The sequence below is a fragment of the Elaeis guineensis genome, chromosome 3 (genome assembly GCF_000442705.2).
Source record: "Elaeis guineensis isolate ETL-2024a chromosome 3, EG11, whole genome shotgun sequence".
In the NCBI taxonomy this organism is placed as follows: domain Eukaryota; kingdom Viridiplantae; phylum Streptophyta; class Magnoliopsida; order Arecales; family Arecaceae; genus Elaeis; species Elaeis guineensis.
The window spans coordinates 78,908,783-78,927,073 of record NC_025995.2 but is presented as its reverse complement, the minus strand read 5'-3'; the positions used below and the strand labels follow the sequence as shown (position 1 = coordinate 78,927,073).

Below are 18,291 nucleotides of genomic sequence, written 5' to 3'. Positions count from 1 at the left end.
AACCAGATAATTAGTCAGACATGGGTAAACCTCAAACCCAGACTTATTAATATAACATTTTCAATGGGTCTGGACCCATTACCGCATCAATTCATCGATGGATCAAGGTTAGGTCCAGGTTTGCAAGAATACTGTACTGGCCCTACGGACAATGCTGATGATGTTGGCAACATATGACAAAATCCATCGAATACAGAGGCTCGTAGTACTGAATTGGGCAAGCTCTGTTCCTGTGCATTTTTGAGCCTTGGTGGGCATAAAATAAGAATTCTAATGCAAGAAAAAACTGGAAATCGACAGCAAAAATAAGAATGCTACTCTCAAACAAGCAGAAGAACAACTAAATCACTACGGTCACATTTGAACTGAATGTCCAATATTTCACATGGTCAAACACCAGCAAAAGAAATTTAAGATATTAATTGTCATCCTCAGCATCACATAGTTACATAGTAGAACAGGGAATGTTCCTTTTCCCATAAATATGACCCAAAGCAAGACTCAGTCAGATCTTGGGTACAATCCATGTTCTAGCTAATCGCCATGAATGGTGTAGCGCTCCCACTTCTTCGTTGGATCATATATCTGGAGAACAACAAACAACACAGTTTTAATGGTGCTGGTAGAAAAATTGTAAGGGACAGTTAGAACCTTCGCAAATCCATGACCATCTCGTTGTCCTTTAACCTAGAAATGTGACACGCACAAAGCACCAGAAGAGCAAGGAAGAGATGTACCTCCCATCTTGAAGCAGGGAATATGTGCTTGTTTTTCTCATACCAATGCCTCTCCACGACCTTTCCAGCATGGGACTGCAAACACGAGCAAAATTAAAGCAACAATTAAGCCAAACTGTCACTTAAACCTGAATTTGAAAAAGTGGATCCAAAGGTCTAACTAATGCTGCTAGCTGCTCATATGTTAGAATGGCTTGCTACACATTGGATGTTGCAAGCAAGAAGATCACATCCTACTCCCAAAATTTAATAGTAACTTGGCCAATAAAGAAACAGTTTTAGTCGATCCAAACTTTATCCAGTGATCCTTTCTGATAAAATATACTCTGGTTAGTAGGGCCATGAACAATAATCATATAAATGTGAACAATCAAAACAAAGGAAAAAAATAACATCGTATTTTAAAGCTGTAACAATAGTTATACTTTCATCTACGATTTTGAAAACCACCAAAATGGAACAGTACATCCAGTACCATACCTATTCCACCACCAGGATGCTCTTGGGTCACCAAAATGCAAATTCGAAGTGTCTCAGTCATGCACATATCATGCCTCCCAGTAGAAAAAGGTCAGTATCAGCAAGTACTCACCTTGGTACGGGCAGTTCAAAGGCGTCCTAGCCTGCACCAATTTTTTCAAAATTTTCATGTGTTTGGGTGAAAACGGACAAGTGATGAACTCCCATTAAAGCCGCAGCAGGCCTTTGACCATTCTGTGAGAGAGACAGAGAAAGGGAAAGAGGAGAGAGAGAGAGGAGGGGGGGAAGGAGGAAAGTGTGGAAGTTATTGGCGGGGAGGGGATACCAGCGGATGAGAAAAGGAGGATACCCTGTTCAAGTGAGGCACTTTGTCCCCTTTTCTGGGCCAAAAGTTGGTAAAAATAGAAAAAATTTGGGGAATCTATGTTGAACTTCTCTATTTCACTTTAAAGTTGGATATGTTGTAAGGTGGGCAACACCCTCCAACATGATAATTTTTTTTTTCCAAACAATGTTCTATTTTGTGAATCATTTATATTTTTTGATTAAAAAAATATTAATAATAACAATAAGTACATGGAACTTGAGTTGGACAAAATTGTAGCATCCTACCTATATCATGTGCGCATGCTACAATTTATATGGCTGGAATCTATTTTTTAAACTATTTATAATATTGAATTATTTTTTCTCTTGAAGAAATTAAAAATACCAAAGTTCCTTAAGATCAAAAAAAATATTAATAGATGTCCTAGGATAAAGATAATCATAAAATAGATTGTCATGCATTTTAGTAATTAATGAACACTTCATGATGTTGAAACTATTTTAAGGGGAAACAACTAAAAATTTGAAAAATGATTAAATGTAAAAAATATGGAACATGCATCAGTAGTAAACAGGATGAATTTAAAATAATTATCTTGAATCTTACTGATTCAAATACTTTTTTTCTGATCTTCAAGCTACTTCTAAGAAAAACTTTTTAAGAATAACAAAAATATGATAAGTGGTAAAAACATGGAACACACATTAAATAAAATTCTAAACTAATCTTGCATTTTTTTTCTCAAGAAAAATGAATTTTAAATCTTCTTCAATGAAAAAATATTTATGAATATAAATAATATGATAAAATTCTAAAACATGAAAAATACATCAAAAATCAATTTTGTGAATCCTGATTAGACATTATTATAGAACAGATTTTTATTACGAAGAACTAGGGACCAATCCCTAATTCTACTTTCAAATTAAAAGCAGGTCCCCACTTAAGTTTTATGTAAAAGTAGCTCTCCATTTCAAATATAAATTAAAAGCAACTTCCCATTTTTGGCTGAAATAATCCTTATACCCTTATTGTCCCTTATACAATAAGGCAGTATTCCTTTATAATAAAGCAATACTATTTTATAATAAGGCAATACTATTTTATAATACCATTACATTACAATAAGGCAGTACTGTTTTATAATAAGACAAAACTGTTTTATAATACCCTTACATTACAATAAGACAGTACTGTTTTATAATAAGACAGTACTATTTTATAATACCCTTATATTACAATAAGGCAGTATTTCTTTACAATAAGGCAGTATTACATTACAATAAGAAAATACTGTTTTATAATATCGCAGTATTGTTTTAGTGTTGCTTTATAACAGTGGGGGCAATTTAATCATTTTGATGCCATTTGAAGAGCTACTTTTAAGTTATGTTTCAAATAGGGAGTAATTTTTACTTGAAACTTAAATAGGGAGCTACTTTTAAGTTTAAACTTAAATAAGGAGTTTTCATTAGTTTACCCTTTTTATTAGGTTGATAGATGTCTTCAGGTAAGAAGAAGAGTCAAAAAAAAGCCAAACATTGGATGGCACCAAGAAAAGATGGGCTCAAAGAGGTACTATCAGATATGCAATTACCAATGCATGAATTATATAGGAGGTGGGGTCATTTAGTTGAAGCAGCATCTGGCATGTGGCTACAATGATTGCAAAAGTGTATCGAGGTGGTTGGGAAGATTAGATAGGTAATGGGAGATCACTTGCAGAGCTTGAAGGATGTGAAGCAGGTGGTTAGAAATGAGCAAGCTCGACGAGACCGCAGTGTAGACGAGACCGATAATCAGCCTATCGGGATGTCGATTATGATGTGTATAAGCAGTTTGATCCAGATGATTTGGAGGGTATTGATGCGCAAGGCCATCCAACTCTCTAAGTAGGCACAGTAAGAGTATGAGGCCACGAGATATCATGGACGGTTGAACCTTCGCACTATGAGGGAAATATTAGGTCTTGTGCATCTAGGAGAAGGCATACAGATAGGGACATCACTGAGCTACATAGAATTCAGTTAGTGGCAGTGGTTGAAGCATTAGATTCCTACTCAGTTCATTTCAAAAGTAAAGAGAAAGAACACCAGATTAGGTCCCACTATCCATGATTCAATCCATATGCCTACCCAGATGCAACTGCTAACTCTTGATAGATGACTATATCAAGATGGACAAGAAGCATGCAGTAGGGGCCACCACCATCGCCGGGTGGTTCTACCATGGTCAGATCTTCACTTGGGCTGCAGTGAACAGTTTCTTCTAAAAAACGCAATCATCAAAGTGCAGGAGTGAGGCCCGTATATTGAGCTGCCCACTTCTTAAGACAGACAAACCATATTTCCAGGCCAAGGCTGAGGGTCTAAAAAGTTGGATTTATGAATCCATGCCTCGGTATGAGTTAGATGGCATAAAAAATTACACTAGCCAAAATAACCATAACTATCAAGCCTTGTCTAGGCTATCCAAAGCTGGTCTTATGAGTCCTTTGCCAAGCATTCCTATTTGAGATGATTTCTAATATTATTTCAAGCTTTTCGAATCCATTTATCAACATCCACCCATGTTACTCAAAGTTTTTCCCCACCTCTTTCGAAACCTTTAGAAAGATGTTGAAGTACCATTTCCTTACTGAAGTCTCCTAGCATTTTTTTTAATACAATCTCATACAATGTGAACCAATTCTGATCAGTTTTATCCTTGATTTTGATACTCCTATAGCTCCTCTAACATATTTGTTCATCCCAATATCCTTCCTAGCTCTACCATACATCTATATCAACATCCTCATTGCTGCTTACGTTCAGCCAATGAGATCAAGAAATATAACCCAATCACATAAACAATAAGTCAAGCTAAATTTTAGTGATTCAGGCCAATGTTGCTTAGCCTAAATTTTACTTAGGAAAACTAATAAAAGGCTGAATAGGTAGAATGTACCTCATCTTTCTCTATTGTTGCATCAGCAATTGTTCGCACATCCTCATGAACATCAAAGTGGAAAAGCTGGAGGAAAAAAAAAAAAGGAATATGAGAGCAAGTTATACACTTCAAAAAAGGTGAGTTCAAAAAAAAAAAAAAAAATACTGTTAAACCCAGCATAATGGTTATAGAGATTACAAAGGACAAAAAAACTGCCATTGTTTATTTATATATACATATATTATGGCAGTTATTTTTCAAGGTAACCACAAGAAAACTGCAATATCCAAAAATTCAGTGATTGCTTCAACTAGTTGACAAGATAGTGAAAGACTGAAATAATATTCAGGAAAGGAACTCATTACCTTCCCGTGAGGATTACAAAATTATGTCATACAAAATGCAAAGCTTACATACTGAATTTTAGCTATCAAAGATTTAACATATGACACAGACATTTTAAGGAAAACAAAACAGAAAACAAGTGCTCAAACACTATGTAAGAAATGCAAGTTATTTCAACATGCTGACTCTATGAGGTAGCAATTATAGACCAGAAATGGATCAAATTTTCCCAGTAAAGTTGAATCAATGATTTTTCTTTCTATTTGTAACTATAGAGAATTCATCCACAATTTAGAGGACCTATAGCACCACAATAAGAACCCTCCAGGTCAGATAAAAGTGCCCATTATCTTCGATATACCAAATAAAAAATGTTAAAAAAGAAAAATTATAGAGATCTGTAAATAGGAAAGTTAACCAAAAAGGCATCACAATTTAACAGTAAGAACTACAGGGAAAATAATTGAACATTTACAAGCTAAGCATTACCGGTCCACTTTTTCCCCTCGCTTTGTTGATGATTAACTCATAAAAACTGTGTTGCTGAGATTAAAACACATAATATCAAGGCAAATTAGATTTGCATAACCAAACATAGAATAAGACTATGACTAAGAGGAATAATAAAAGTTGAGAAACTAAGTTACATGAGGAATGATCAAATCTTCTTTCACGTAGAGCAGGTTCTCCACTGATGTGGTCCGTATCTCTCTAAACTCAGGTGCAAGTTGCTGCTGAACAGCTCGAAGGAATTCTCCAATGGTATCACCTTTGCGAACCTAAAAACCCAAATAACTAATGAATTATAATGGAAAACCATCTGCAATAATAACAGAGCCCAGAGCAGATCACTGAGATTGAGAAAGAATTTACTAACCTGGATCACTCTTCTGTGGCCGGCCCCATCCCAGTAGCTATAAGTAATTTCCAGAGGCTCATCTGAATTGCAGTATAAAGAAGTTTAGCATACTAAATTATTTAGCAACCGGAATATAACAATGTCATTAGAACATGGAGATACTTTTAATCATTTCCTGCTCACGAAGCCACTGCCTGCGCAAGTGTTCTCGCACTGCTTGCTCCTCTGCTTCTCTCTCTCTGAAAAATCATTCTTGGCACCGCCAACTTAGAAATTAAAGCCCAAGCAAGTGGTATAATAACACTATATTACTTCTTTTACATAATCAGCAAATGCAACTAAGTATATGCCATACCTGTCAGGTAAAAAGCCCGTCTCAACGGTTGGATCCTTCCCAATTTTAACAAGGACAGAATTTTTTATCTCTTGATTTTCTTCTGCAAACAGTTAAGTGTTGTAAGTTGAAAGGAACACAAGATAAACTAGCATGCTTAAATGTAATTTATCATCATTTTCAAATAGAACCGCTACGTTCTGAGTTTATAAGAAATAATAAGAGAATAGTTATAATAAACAGCATCAGATATAGGAAAATTTCTTAATCTGGTCCTAGCTTTGGTGTCATTTCATTGGAAACTAAAATAAGTTCAGGTACATGCTTTGTTGGATTTATTATCGTTGCAGCATGCATTATCACTTATACAAGCGTATATTAAATTAAACACGTAAGATACACCTAACATCTACAGTATTTAATGCTACTGCATGGCATGAAGTTTCATCTAAAACTCCAAAACTGAAAGTGAAAGATGCCATTAGCTCCATTGTTTTATACTGCAGAAGAGCATGATCAAGTGAAATTGAAAGGGATGGCAAGGATGTTGTAAATGAAGTACCATATTACACATTAAATAACTGGCATGTCATGAGATGACATGAAGACAGTCATGAAGCTTTATGCTTCCAACTTACATGCAGCAGGCATATTATCAGTTAGACACAACTAGTGCAAGAGAACTTGACAGAAGAGGAGAACCTTATTAATTCCACGGCCTAGCAACATGTGCAGACCTTTTTTGCATGAAGATAACATGATTTTGATGTACACCATGGAATGAACCAAAGCGCTTCAAGTAGCCTACTAGAGGGAGACTAGAAGAAAAGATAATCTAAGAGTGTACCATGAGAACGTCTTGAGGGGCGGCAAATTTATCACAGAGCCAAACCGTGGGTCAAGGTTTAAAATACCAATACTGGGCCCCAGACCAGTTTCAGCCCAAGATGGTCCAGTACAGATGCCAGCAGTACAAACTGAAACAGTCAGTATCCTCAAGAATAAAAAGGAATCGGCAAACACAAACTGTCGATACTGGCTAGTCCGATCACTCCAAACTGGTATGACTGGTATATACCAGTTAGCACCACACCCAAATCCAAACAAAATATCCTCCGTTAACAAAACAATCCTAATTCAAATGAGAAGTGTTTGGTCACTTAATTTAGTAGGTGGACCCACCAATATGGCGTATGGGCACATCAATACAGTCTAGAGCAATATGCTGCTAGTAAAACTCCATCATATCTTTCTGGGTGGGCAATGATCTCATTACTGTAAGGTACAATACCAATATAAGGCTGCACCAAGTCCTATTTAATCGACAATGAGATCTATAAATTGGATTCATGCTGGCTCGAGATTTGCAAGTTATGAAGCATAAAATGTTCTTATTAAATGTGTGGCTTCAAGAGGAAATGGTATTCTAGGTTCCATCCTCAACATGATGGGTCAAATTATCAACAGATTGGCAATTTGATGTAATTTCCATGGAGAAAAGACTTTGATTGCCTCAGGTGAAATAGCCATAAGATGCAGTAGCATGAGAGATTTCAAAAGAAACCATTAGCTCATTGTTTTGGACAAGAGCTTGATTGAATGATCGATCAACCAAAGGCAGCTATTAAATATGCATCCAAGTATTGGGCACAAAATTGGGACAGCATCGGCGTTCCAAATATTCACCCAAAAGCCCATATTATTCCCAGATTTTTTAGAAGTTCAACAATCAAAGATTCTAGAACTTCATTGCCGAACCTATTTTTTAATATTTTTTCCTAGGTTATTTCATATTAGAAAATGTTAGTATCCCAGGCATATGTACTGTGTTTTTCTTTATTTGACAGGGGATTTTAAAACTTGATTGCTGATCCTAATTTTTGATAGTTTTCCTAATTTGTTTCAAATTAGAAAATGTTTGTATCCCAGGCAAATGGACTTTGTTTTTCTTTATTTGACAGGTTAAAAATAGGAGATTCACTGTTGCATTATCTGCAGCCACGCTATTCACACTACAGTTAAATTTACCAACAAGTAATGATTTTTTTCTTGGTTTGTAGACTCTTGTCTAGATTCATGTAGGTGGTTGGTTTTTAACCTATATACGAGCATTACCGGTAGTTGTTAGGATTGGTCATTGGGTTATTTTTTGAGAAGAGAATATATTTGAAAGCTTGGTCTAGTTGTCTCTCCATCTCTCTGCTATACTTTCTTCTTTCTCCTCTCTCTCTCTCCATCTGTTAGATGTATGCCTTAGAAGCCAATCTGGCTAATACATTGTATTTTTTTAGGACATAAATTTGTACTTGACTCATTTATTTATTAATAAAATTGAACAATTTTCTATTCCATTCTTGTATAATGTGTTCTTGAATCGTCCAAAAAATTAATAAAATAATGATATATATTCTCAAAAATTGAGAATTTGAGACATATGTCATTGATGGTTGATTTTTAAATTACTTCCGACCGATGGATCATCATAGAGATGGTGATTGATCAAGTGAGGTTGGTACACGGATTGCTTTCTTTAGGATAGACGAGTTTCGAGTCTACAATACAGGGACATTGAGCAACAGTGCTGGTAGTTGTTAGAAAACAACAGTACCGAACGTGATCGAAATGAAAAGTCACTTGAATATCTACTCACTCGTTAGTGACTTTCTCGATACTGTAGTTGTGTGAGTAGTTCTTTGACTTGCGATACTTCAGCTATTCATAGTGAAGTTGCTGTAGTTTGATTGCACATTCACTTGGTCTCCTAGTTATGTGGATCCTTACGGTGTATGTTGGCTACAGTAAATTTGCTGTAGGAGTAGGGTGCGCACTTAGATGGATCTATCGATCTTAAGAGTTAAGAAGTAGTCCTATGTGATTTATGAAGCTGAGTTCTTAAGACTGTGGCCACAATGATATGATTAATGGAAAAAAATTTTCATGAGAAATCACAAGATGAACTCGAGCTAATTAAATCTTACATATGACAGACGATGAGATTTGACGAGCTTTCCATAACCTCCATCTTATCGGGACTCACGATAGAAGAACTGAATCACATGTTAACTACACATAGAGATTCAGACTCTTCCATTCTGCTGGATTGTTCACTACATGCTGCTAGGTGTCGCTAGTGAATTATGAGATCCGTGAGAATTAATGATCAATAATTCTCATTAGGCGAGTTCAAATTGTTCCAATCTATTGAAAGGAGTTTTAATGATATTCATAATAGAGATCATGATATGTCTCACTAATAGATAAAATAAAACCTACGAGATCACATACAAAAGGAGTTTTGACTTGATCGAATAATTGAATTATGAATTTGATTCACAGATGAACCCAATGATCAATTTGATTGATGATTGAACTAAGTTGTAAAAATTACAATAGAAGACTTACTAAAGGTTAGTGAGTTAGAAGAAGAACAATAAGCAATTATTGCTGAATTAATCATTAATTATTTGATTTGATCATTTAATTAATGATTGGATTTAACATAAATTAAATTGGATTTAATTTGGTTCTAATTGAGTCTATTTCTAGTTGAATAAGGATTTGACTAAATCTAATTCAATTTGGTTAAGAACCAATATAGAATAAGATTAGGAGATGAGATCCCAGTTAGACTGGGACTCTCTCTCCTCTCACATGCCATAAATGGAGCGCCGACCAAGAGAAACAAGGGCCAACGCCCATCTTCATATTTGGTGTGCGTGAAAAATAATGAGAGAGAGGGTGCGACCAAGGGTTGGCACGTGCCCTTTGAGGTTCTCTCTCCTCTCTTTCTCTTATATCTCTATCCTAATCTATTTCAAAGTTTGAATTTGATTCAAACATTTGAAATCTGAATTTGATTCAAATTAACAAGATAAATGGATAAGGGTTTGGGATTTATAAATAGGACCAAGTTGAGAGAATGCCCTAACTAACAATTAGATCCATCTCCCCTCTCCCTTTGTTGCCGCCCACCTCCCTTCCCTCTTTCTTGGTGCCGCCCAAGAGGGAGACTCTGTTCTTCCCTTCTTTCTTCCTCTCGTTCATCGTCTTCTTCCTTTTCCTTGAGAAGAAAAGAAGAAATCAGATTTGATTTGAAGGGAGAAAGATCTACAAGGGAGCTAGCACCTCGGTGATCTTCGGATTTTTCTGATCAAGATCAGTCCTGTGTGGATATCTATAGAGGCCAGACGCATGTGCGGCTTCAAAAAATCTCAAAAGATATCCACAATTTTTAGATCGTGGTAAGTCTATCCGCGCAAAGATAAACTTCAGATCTTTAATAGAATAGATCTAGATCTTGCATATGTAATGATTCCTGGATATGAGATATGATCTCTATGCATACTAGTTAGATTAGATTTAATTAGATTTAAATAGTTAAGATCTGAAATCTCTACTTCCACCGTATATAAAATAAAATTTTTAAGTTTCTGCATGCATATGTGTCGCCATTTGATGGCGATTCCTTCACCATCAAGGTTTGTCTTGCCATTACTAGGCACTTGCTAGTAGCTTAGTAAAACGGTATGGTTTGGTATGATGTATGTCCTCGTATTGACATATGGTATGCTACTAGAAGTGAGACTGCAGCTGTGCCTTGACCCGATAGAGGTGCTGTATTAAGCTCCCAGACTATAGTAGTACGGCATGGCCGGTAATAAGTGGTATAGCTTGATAAAGAAAACCTTTCTCTCTTTATATATGTGTGTGAATGTACATACATATATTGATAATACATACATATGTGCATGCATAAACATATAGATACACCTTTCGGTGTGTATTTCTATTTCCCTGGAATTAATACACTGTTCCCAGATTGGGTTTCACATGATCCAAGACTACTATTTTTATGCAATGCTGAAACGCTAGGCACCACAACAATTCCTCCAATGAATGTAAACCCTATTATACTATAATATTCCCATCTACTTCTTATTTCTTACCCGATTCATTATATTTCTATGCAATGTTTCCAAAATCATGCACCATCACCATAAATGTATTGATCCGACCTTTGGAAGCCTTAAAACTCCCTTTTACTGTAGCTTATTGGCTCTATTTACGTTGTCTACTAGTATATCTCAACCACTGAAACCACTGGGTAATTTATCCTACTTTCTTTCTCACTTTAAATTATAAAAGGCTCCAGAACTGTCTTTGTCCCAGTTCAGGACAATCACCCAAGTCATAATCCTACTTTTCTATGCACTGTTTCCAAAATCCATGCACAATCACCATAAATGTATTGATCTGAACTTTTGAAGCTTTAAAACTCCCTTTTCCCATAGTTCGTTAGCTCTATTTGCATCGTCTACTAGTATATCTCAACCATTGAAACCAGCAGGTAGTTTATCCTACTCTCTTTCTTGCTCTACATTAGAAAAGGCTCCAGAACTGTCTTTGTCCCAGTACAGGACAATCACCTAAGTCAATTAAACCCTATTAATCCTCCTTTCTTTGGCCTACCATGGATTAGGGTGTTGCATTGTTGTCTGTGGTTACTGATCAAGAAAACAGCCCTACCATTTGTCAAGAGGGAGTAAAAAAGAGATAATCAGCAAATTCCCACATGGGATATTAGCAACCTAGCTTATGCTATTTATGTCATGAGGAGTTCTGACCAACTAGAGATCTGTTAGGCGAACAAGCATATCCAAGTGCCAATAACTAAGGCAAGCAACTTAGCTGCTAATCCATAAATGTGAGTATCATTGACATCATCAAAACAAATTAGTTAAGTGTCAGCGTTTTTTTTTTTAACACAACCATATTGCTCCTTCATAAAACTACTAGGCCCCCATCTTCCTTACCCTGTCAAATTACAGAGTGAAAAGCCTCCTATAAACTCCAACCTGAGAGTTCTCTTTGACTTGTTTTCAATGCACTTCGTGAACATTGTTTACTCATAAGAATATCAAAGTTTGTCCATAATCCTCCAAAAGAAAACCTGCTCATTTGATATTTTCATCAGATTGCATAGGCTCAATCTCAAAATTGACCATTCAATGTTCATTGAAGATTCAGGCATTATTCCATCATTCCATTGGAACTTCATAGAATTTAATTATTCTTCTTAATCAAGAAGTTTACTTAATAAGGAAGAAAAAACAATAAATTAGTGTTACAAGTCCTTCGGCTCTCATTTCTTTTTCTTTCCTTTTCTTTTTGAATATGTGGTAGAGAACTCTTTTTAAAAATTACATGAAGTCAGAAAAGGATAAACAATACAGTGACTGTGTCCCACTGTCAAGGTCATATGGTGCATTCACAAAACCAAGGATGCAGGTTTCAATGCCAGCAGCCCACATGATATGATATTTTTGTTGCACCATGTGAAATTAAAAAAAAAAGGATTTAGTTTGAAATTTTAAAATGGAAAGAGGTGTGGTGCTAACTTAAAAAATTTGGGTGCCAAGTCCCTACACTGGCCTAGCATGGTATTTATATCTGGAACTTGAAATCTTGTTCAAAATTGTGTTCATTTATTCAGAATAAAATTGACGGGATAAATTGATGTTGAAAAGTGCACATGATATTTTAACCAAATGCTGAAAAGAACATATAATGCAGAACAAAACAACATAAAAGAGATGGAACTCCAGAAAATGTATAGGAAGGAGAATCAAGATTTTATGAAACCAACAGTTCAAAAAAATACAGGAAAAAAAGAAATTTTTGTGTGTTAGCATGGTTTTCCAGTAGGCATGTATAACAGCCAAGATATTAAAAGATACAAGAGAAATGTGCGCACTATTTTCTATATCCTCCTCATCACTTCCATTCTCAAAATCATCAGCAAAGGATAGCCGTGGATCTCCCTTTATCCTCCTCTTTTTCCGTTTTTGTAACTGAAGTTCTTCTTCCCTAGACAGTCAACATATTTAATATAAGAACCATGTCAATTAAAGCCTTGTAACATCACAAAAAGAAGAAATTCAGAAAAAACTCAACCCACTCTTTTTGCAATTTTTGAAGCTTCTCTTTCTCTTCCTCCTCAATTTTGTTCCGGATGTTAACTCTCTGCCAAAAAGAAAACATTAATAAGTACCTGGGATACATGTCTTTTTTTTCACCCAATACATCAACATAAGAATTTGTCGTTTGATGCAGTTAAACGATATGGCCCTCTTACCTTCTCAACATATTGTTCTCTCGTTACTAGACCAACGGTTTCCTTTTTAAAAGCAGTCTCAAGAATCTAAAACTCAGCCCAACAAACATAGGTCAGTAGTAAATAATAGAAAAAGGTGCAGAAGTATTCATAAACATATACAAGATGCGGAAAGTATCTGGAATCACAGATGCCCAGCTATATCATCAAAAAGAATCAATTTAAGTAAAATATTCAAGATAATTCATCACATAGAAATTCAGAAGGTTAATAGAGAACAATAATTTCATAATTAGATGACTTATGGAATTTATAATTTGATGATTTAGAGAAAACATAATCATTAAGGAAGAATAATCTTCTTTATCTAGAACCAATATTCATTTTAACACCTTAAAAGATGGGTATCCTGGTGTAAGGGCATGCGGCAAAACCAGGTTGTCATGCATTAAGGACCAGAAAAAGTGCCCAAAAGAGTATCTTGACCCCAATAGTGACATCCAGAAATTTCATAAGTATAAATATACATTCTTGAATACTAAAGGTTGATGCAAACAGCTCCAAATAATCACCAACTTCACAGCTTTCTAATTTTACATGACCTAAAACTCATTTGCGGAATTCTCCATGATAATTAGTTTCATCTAAGTGTAACATGATTGCTACAGGATATGCATTTAAGCTATTGGAAAACATACGAAATAAAGCAGAAAGGACAGACAAAAAAAACAAGTGGAAGAAAATAACAGGAAATACAGAAGTTTAAGTCTGCAAAGCTGAATGAAGTTTAGTGTCAAAGATGAGCACACCTTAGAAATATAGGCTACGTCGCTTAAACACCATGAATTGTAAATTGATGTGGATCATTGCCTTTACAGACCAACCACGAGCTTTTCTTCCTCAGATAAAAGCAAACTAAACCAACGTATCATAGATATGACTAAAATCTTAAGCTTAGACTCAAAGCCAATTTCGAGCAATTACATGCAATCATGTTAGGGGGGGAACAATAACAATGTGGGGCATCATGAGAATTCTGAAAAATATGCACCAACAGATGAGTATATTTGATGTAAGCGCATTCAAGAAATTCAAAGATTGCAGATTTTGTCTTGCATCTATCACTTCCATAGCATGGAACCTGCACACAAGCTAAACTTTGACTAAACCAACATCAACTACAATAATGACCAGCCATGTCCCAGCTAAATCTTAGTCACCAGAAGTGGGTGCAAGTGAAGGAGCAGATCTGGTGTAGGTGTGAGGAACCTGGTCTCCCTTTTTCGGTTTTCTAGAGATAAGGTAGTGAGTGTCGAGATGAGTTTCCAGGGAGACTCCAAAGGGGTGTGGTGCAGTACCTTCAGCTACTAAGATCAAGATGAGGTCACATATGGAAACAACAAGCAGAGTTCTAGTGATTGTTGAGATGAGCTTCCATGGAGACTCCAAAGGGATGTGGTGCAGTGAATTCAGCTACTAAGATCAAGATAAGGTCAAATATTAAAACAACAAGCAAAGTTCTAAAACAATTGTTAATGGAGCTCGTTGAGAGGAGAATGAACAGTGACAGATGCTCCCAATCCATCTTCATCTTTACTCTCTTCCCATTTCTTTCTACTTCTTTCTTCCTTTTTCTTTGCATATTCTCTCTCTATTCTTCTTTTTTTCTATTTTTCCCTTTGTCTATGGAGTCAGTTGAGAGGAGAATAAACAGTGAAAGGTGCTCTCAACCCATCCTCTTGATTTCTCTCTTCTCATTTATTTCCACTTCCTTCTTCCTTCTTTTTTGCGTATTCTCTCTTTTTTCTTCCTTCTTTTTCCCTTTTTATCTTCCCTCTTCATTTTTTGCACCCATAAAGAATTGGACATTCCATACATATATACAGACCACAAGGGGTAGGTGGACAGACTGCTCAATTCACTTTATGACTATCATATTGGGCCACTAATCAATTCAACACTCTGATGATGTGCATAAATTACAACTAACTAGAACTTTTTTAAGGACCAAAATAAAATTAAAAGACCACAACTACATATAATCTTAGTCATGTAACCAAAAATGACTTGTCAAATTTACAACCCCCCCCCTTCTCCCATAAGGAATGGATTGGGAAAGAGAAAGAGGAAAAAAATATTAAAACAACTAAGGCAATTACATATAGACATGACATTGACTTAGAAACAGCAAAATGAACTAACTCAAGGCACACATCCTAAATGGTTTCCTTTTAATCCAAAGGCCCAATTTTAAACTCAAGCTACATCAAAAGAGTTAGCCTAAAGTTCATTAGCATCATCTCGTAGACAATTCAGAGTGGGTTACTTGCATCCACGCATCAGTAAGGTCAATCTGTGGTTCTTTTAACTTGAAATTTGGTCCAAGTAGCGCAGCCTCTCACCTAGTCCACAGACTCAATTCATACAATATAAGACATATTTGATGTACGTGTATGTTTCTTACATGAAAAAACCATAACCCCTTGCTACTTTTCGTGCCCTTCTTATTCCTCCCCTCCGCTCCTTGGATGCTCTACTTTCTATCCACAATCATTTTTACACCAGCCCCCATGCCAAATGCATCTCTGGCTTTTTTCACTCCCAGTTTTGATCCTATCCATTGTAGTGCTACCCAAACCTCTTCCAACTCATGCTTGCTCACTTCCTCTTGAGATGGTTGAGCCCAAAAAAGCCTCAATTTAGCTCATGTATTAAACAAAAATACTCTGAGCCAAGGTCAAACCTAGCCAAAATTTTATACAAGATCTTAAACCGCATCCAAGCATGACCCAGGCAAACAAGAACATGACTAGGCTATGGTTAACTACCTTGAGATTGGCAAATTTACAAACCTAAATTCCCAATGATAAGAAGTCTAGCAAAATGGGACAACAAAGGAGGAGGAATTAATACAGTGATAGAAGCATGAAGGTACAACGAGCAAGAATAAAAAAATCCTAATTCCCTAGATTGGACTTAAAGAGTTTCTGGGGAAACCCTATTCCCACTAGCTTATACCATTTTGCTATGACAATCGCAAAAACTTTATGCCTAAGATGATTTGAAGTGGAATCCCTCTTCTTTGCTCTTATGCATCCGATCCTCTCACCACGGGCGCGAAGTCTCTTAAATACATCGACCAATAATATAGCTTTTATTCCTACCAAAATCCATTTTTTTATTTATGCTCGGTATAAATATTCATTCAAACAGGTGTAAGATCGAATTAAGTAATTATCCTGAAGAACTGTTTCGACAAAGCAATAGTTGCAGTTCTTCATCAAACTCTGTTTTTGACTATTTGGCATTAAAAATTGACAACCTGTTAAAAAAAATCATCATGGCGGAGGGGGAAAAATCAAAGCCCAAGGTAGAGAGGGAATTGTAGAGACAGAGCAAGAGAGATGGAATTAATACCTCGGAGGTGCTGGAGCCGAACTGGAGGAGACCGGTCTGGCCGCCGGCGGAGGCGGTCTTATTCTTGAGTTCCTGGATCTTGCGGCGCTCCGCCTCGCGCTGCTTCTCCAGCCGCCGGATCCTCACCGCGTCCTGGGCCGTGCCCACGTACCCATCCCCCATCCCCGCCATCTTTCGCTCTCTTTCTCTCTCGCTCCCGCTCTCGCTTCCCCTCCTCGGCCTGCCTTTCTTTCTTGCGCACGTCCCTCCGCTCTGAAGGCTCAACTCGATGGAGCGGTGGATAGCTATTATAGTCGAGGCTGCTCATGTTCTGGGTTCGGCTTCAGGTTTAGGTTCCGGTTCGGATACCGGTGTGTGACGCATTACCATTCACCAGCGTCGAACCTACCCATGTCATATATATATATATATATATATATATATATGTTTTTTGAAAAAAAAAAAATCTTATAAATTTCTTACCAGTCCACTTCTCGCGGTTTATGAAGCTTAATAACGGTATAACATCAATCCCGGTCTAATCATTCAGATTATTTTTTTTGGTAATAAATCAGATTATATTAAGAAGAATACTTAGGAGTATACAAGCTGTACAGCCCAAAAGAAAGAAGCATATACACTAGTGTGGCCCAACCAAGAACAAAAGTAACCCAAAATGAGACATGGACAGGATACACCTATACAGAAACAAAGTACCTCATGGGCCAAACAACTATTTCAGGATGTTAACTTTCAGCCGATGTCTATTTTAAAATAAAAATTCTTTGAGTTTTCAAAAAAAAATAATTTTTTTAAAAAAATTTCAGATAAAGATGAGAGCTAACATCGTTAAAATTCGTTAAAAGAATGGATCACGTGACTTGCACATGACTCTCCTTATATCTAATGGGCATAGCTTAAGAAAAAAAAAATTAAAAAAAAAAGTTCTGTTATAAATGAACTGTAGCATTTAATCTGAAATACTTATTTAAACTGTTAGCTGAAAATTCAAAACAAATATTTTTTGGGAAATAACTAACAACTTTAATATCCCACCTTCCATATATCCATCAAACTAACCAAAGAAGAAAAAGAGAATCAAGATTAGTATTTCCAAAGTAGATCACCATCGCAACCTAGTGAGAATCACCATCGCTACCTGGTGAGAAGCGTCTGAGGGGTTAGAGACCCAAGAATGGAGATTGTGGATGAAGGGGACGACCATAGGGTCCCTGGAGTTGGGGATGAGCACCTCGGTGGCCATGATGATGGCCTTGATGTGCTCCAGATTGACCACGATAGCCCTTTCCCTCTCAAGAATCGTCAATGGGTAGAAGAGTAGGGGATCCAGGATCCTTAGATCCTACATCGAAAGCCTCATCCGCTGCATGATCAAATGCTTCCCCACCTCCTCCAGACACGACCGCCCGGAGTCCGAGACAATCAACCACGGCTGGCTCATCGTGCCCTTCTGCCTCCCCATTGTCGATTGTGGCGGCGACGTGGCTATCGCCGATCGATGGCAGGGGTCATCCTCTGTCGCCTTCTTTGGGAATCTCATCTCTGACTCGAGATCTAAGGTTTGAGCATCTACGAGGCGGATTTGCTTCTCTCACAACGTTCGTGGAGTCTTCGAAGTCTTTTTGAAATCGAATCCAAATCGGTGAAGCACAAAGAAGCGTGATCTTCAGAGGTCGTTTGGCGCATGAGGGAAGGGAGCGTGCGAGGTATCTTCAAAAAAAAACTCCGGATCGTGTAATCGGTTCGGAT

The 18,291-nt window shown here is 36.7% G+C and overlaps 1 protein-coding gene across 1 annotated transcript; it reads right to left on the bottom strand.

The window, feature by feature from the left end:
* Positions 1-335: 335 nt before the first annotated feature.
* On the bottom strand, positions 336-16,803 carry LOC105033289 (protein XAP5 CIRCADIAN TIMEKEEPER). The gene is made up of 12 exons (XM_010908024.3): positions 16,543-16,803; positions 13,147-13,212; positions 12,970-13,034; positions 12,766-12,878; positions 6,033-6,114; positions 5,840-5,916; positions 5,696-5,757; positions 5,466-5,597; positions 5,308-5,361; positions 4,492-4,557; positions 738-812; positions 336-585 (listed from the first exon to the last, which is right to left on the bottom strand). The coding sequence occupies exons 1-12, from the start codon at positions 16,711-16,713 to the stop codon at positions 535-537; spliced, it is 1,014 nt and encodes a 337-aa protein (XP_010906326.1). The 5' UTR covers positions 16,714-16,803; the 3' UTR covers positions 336-534.
* Positions 16,804-18,291: the final 1,488 nt, after the last annotated feature.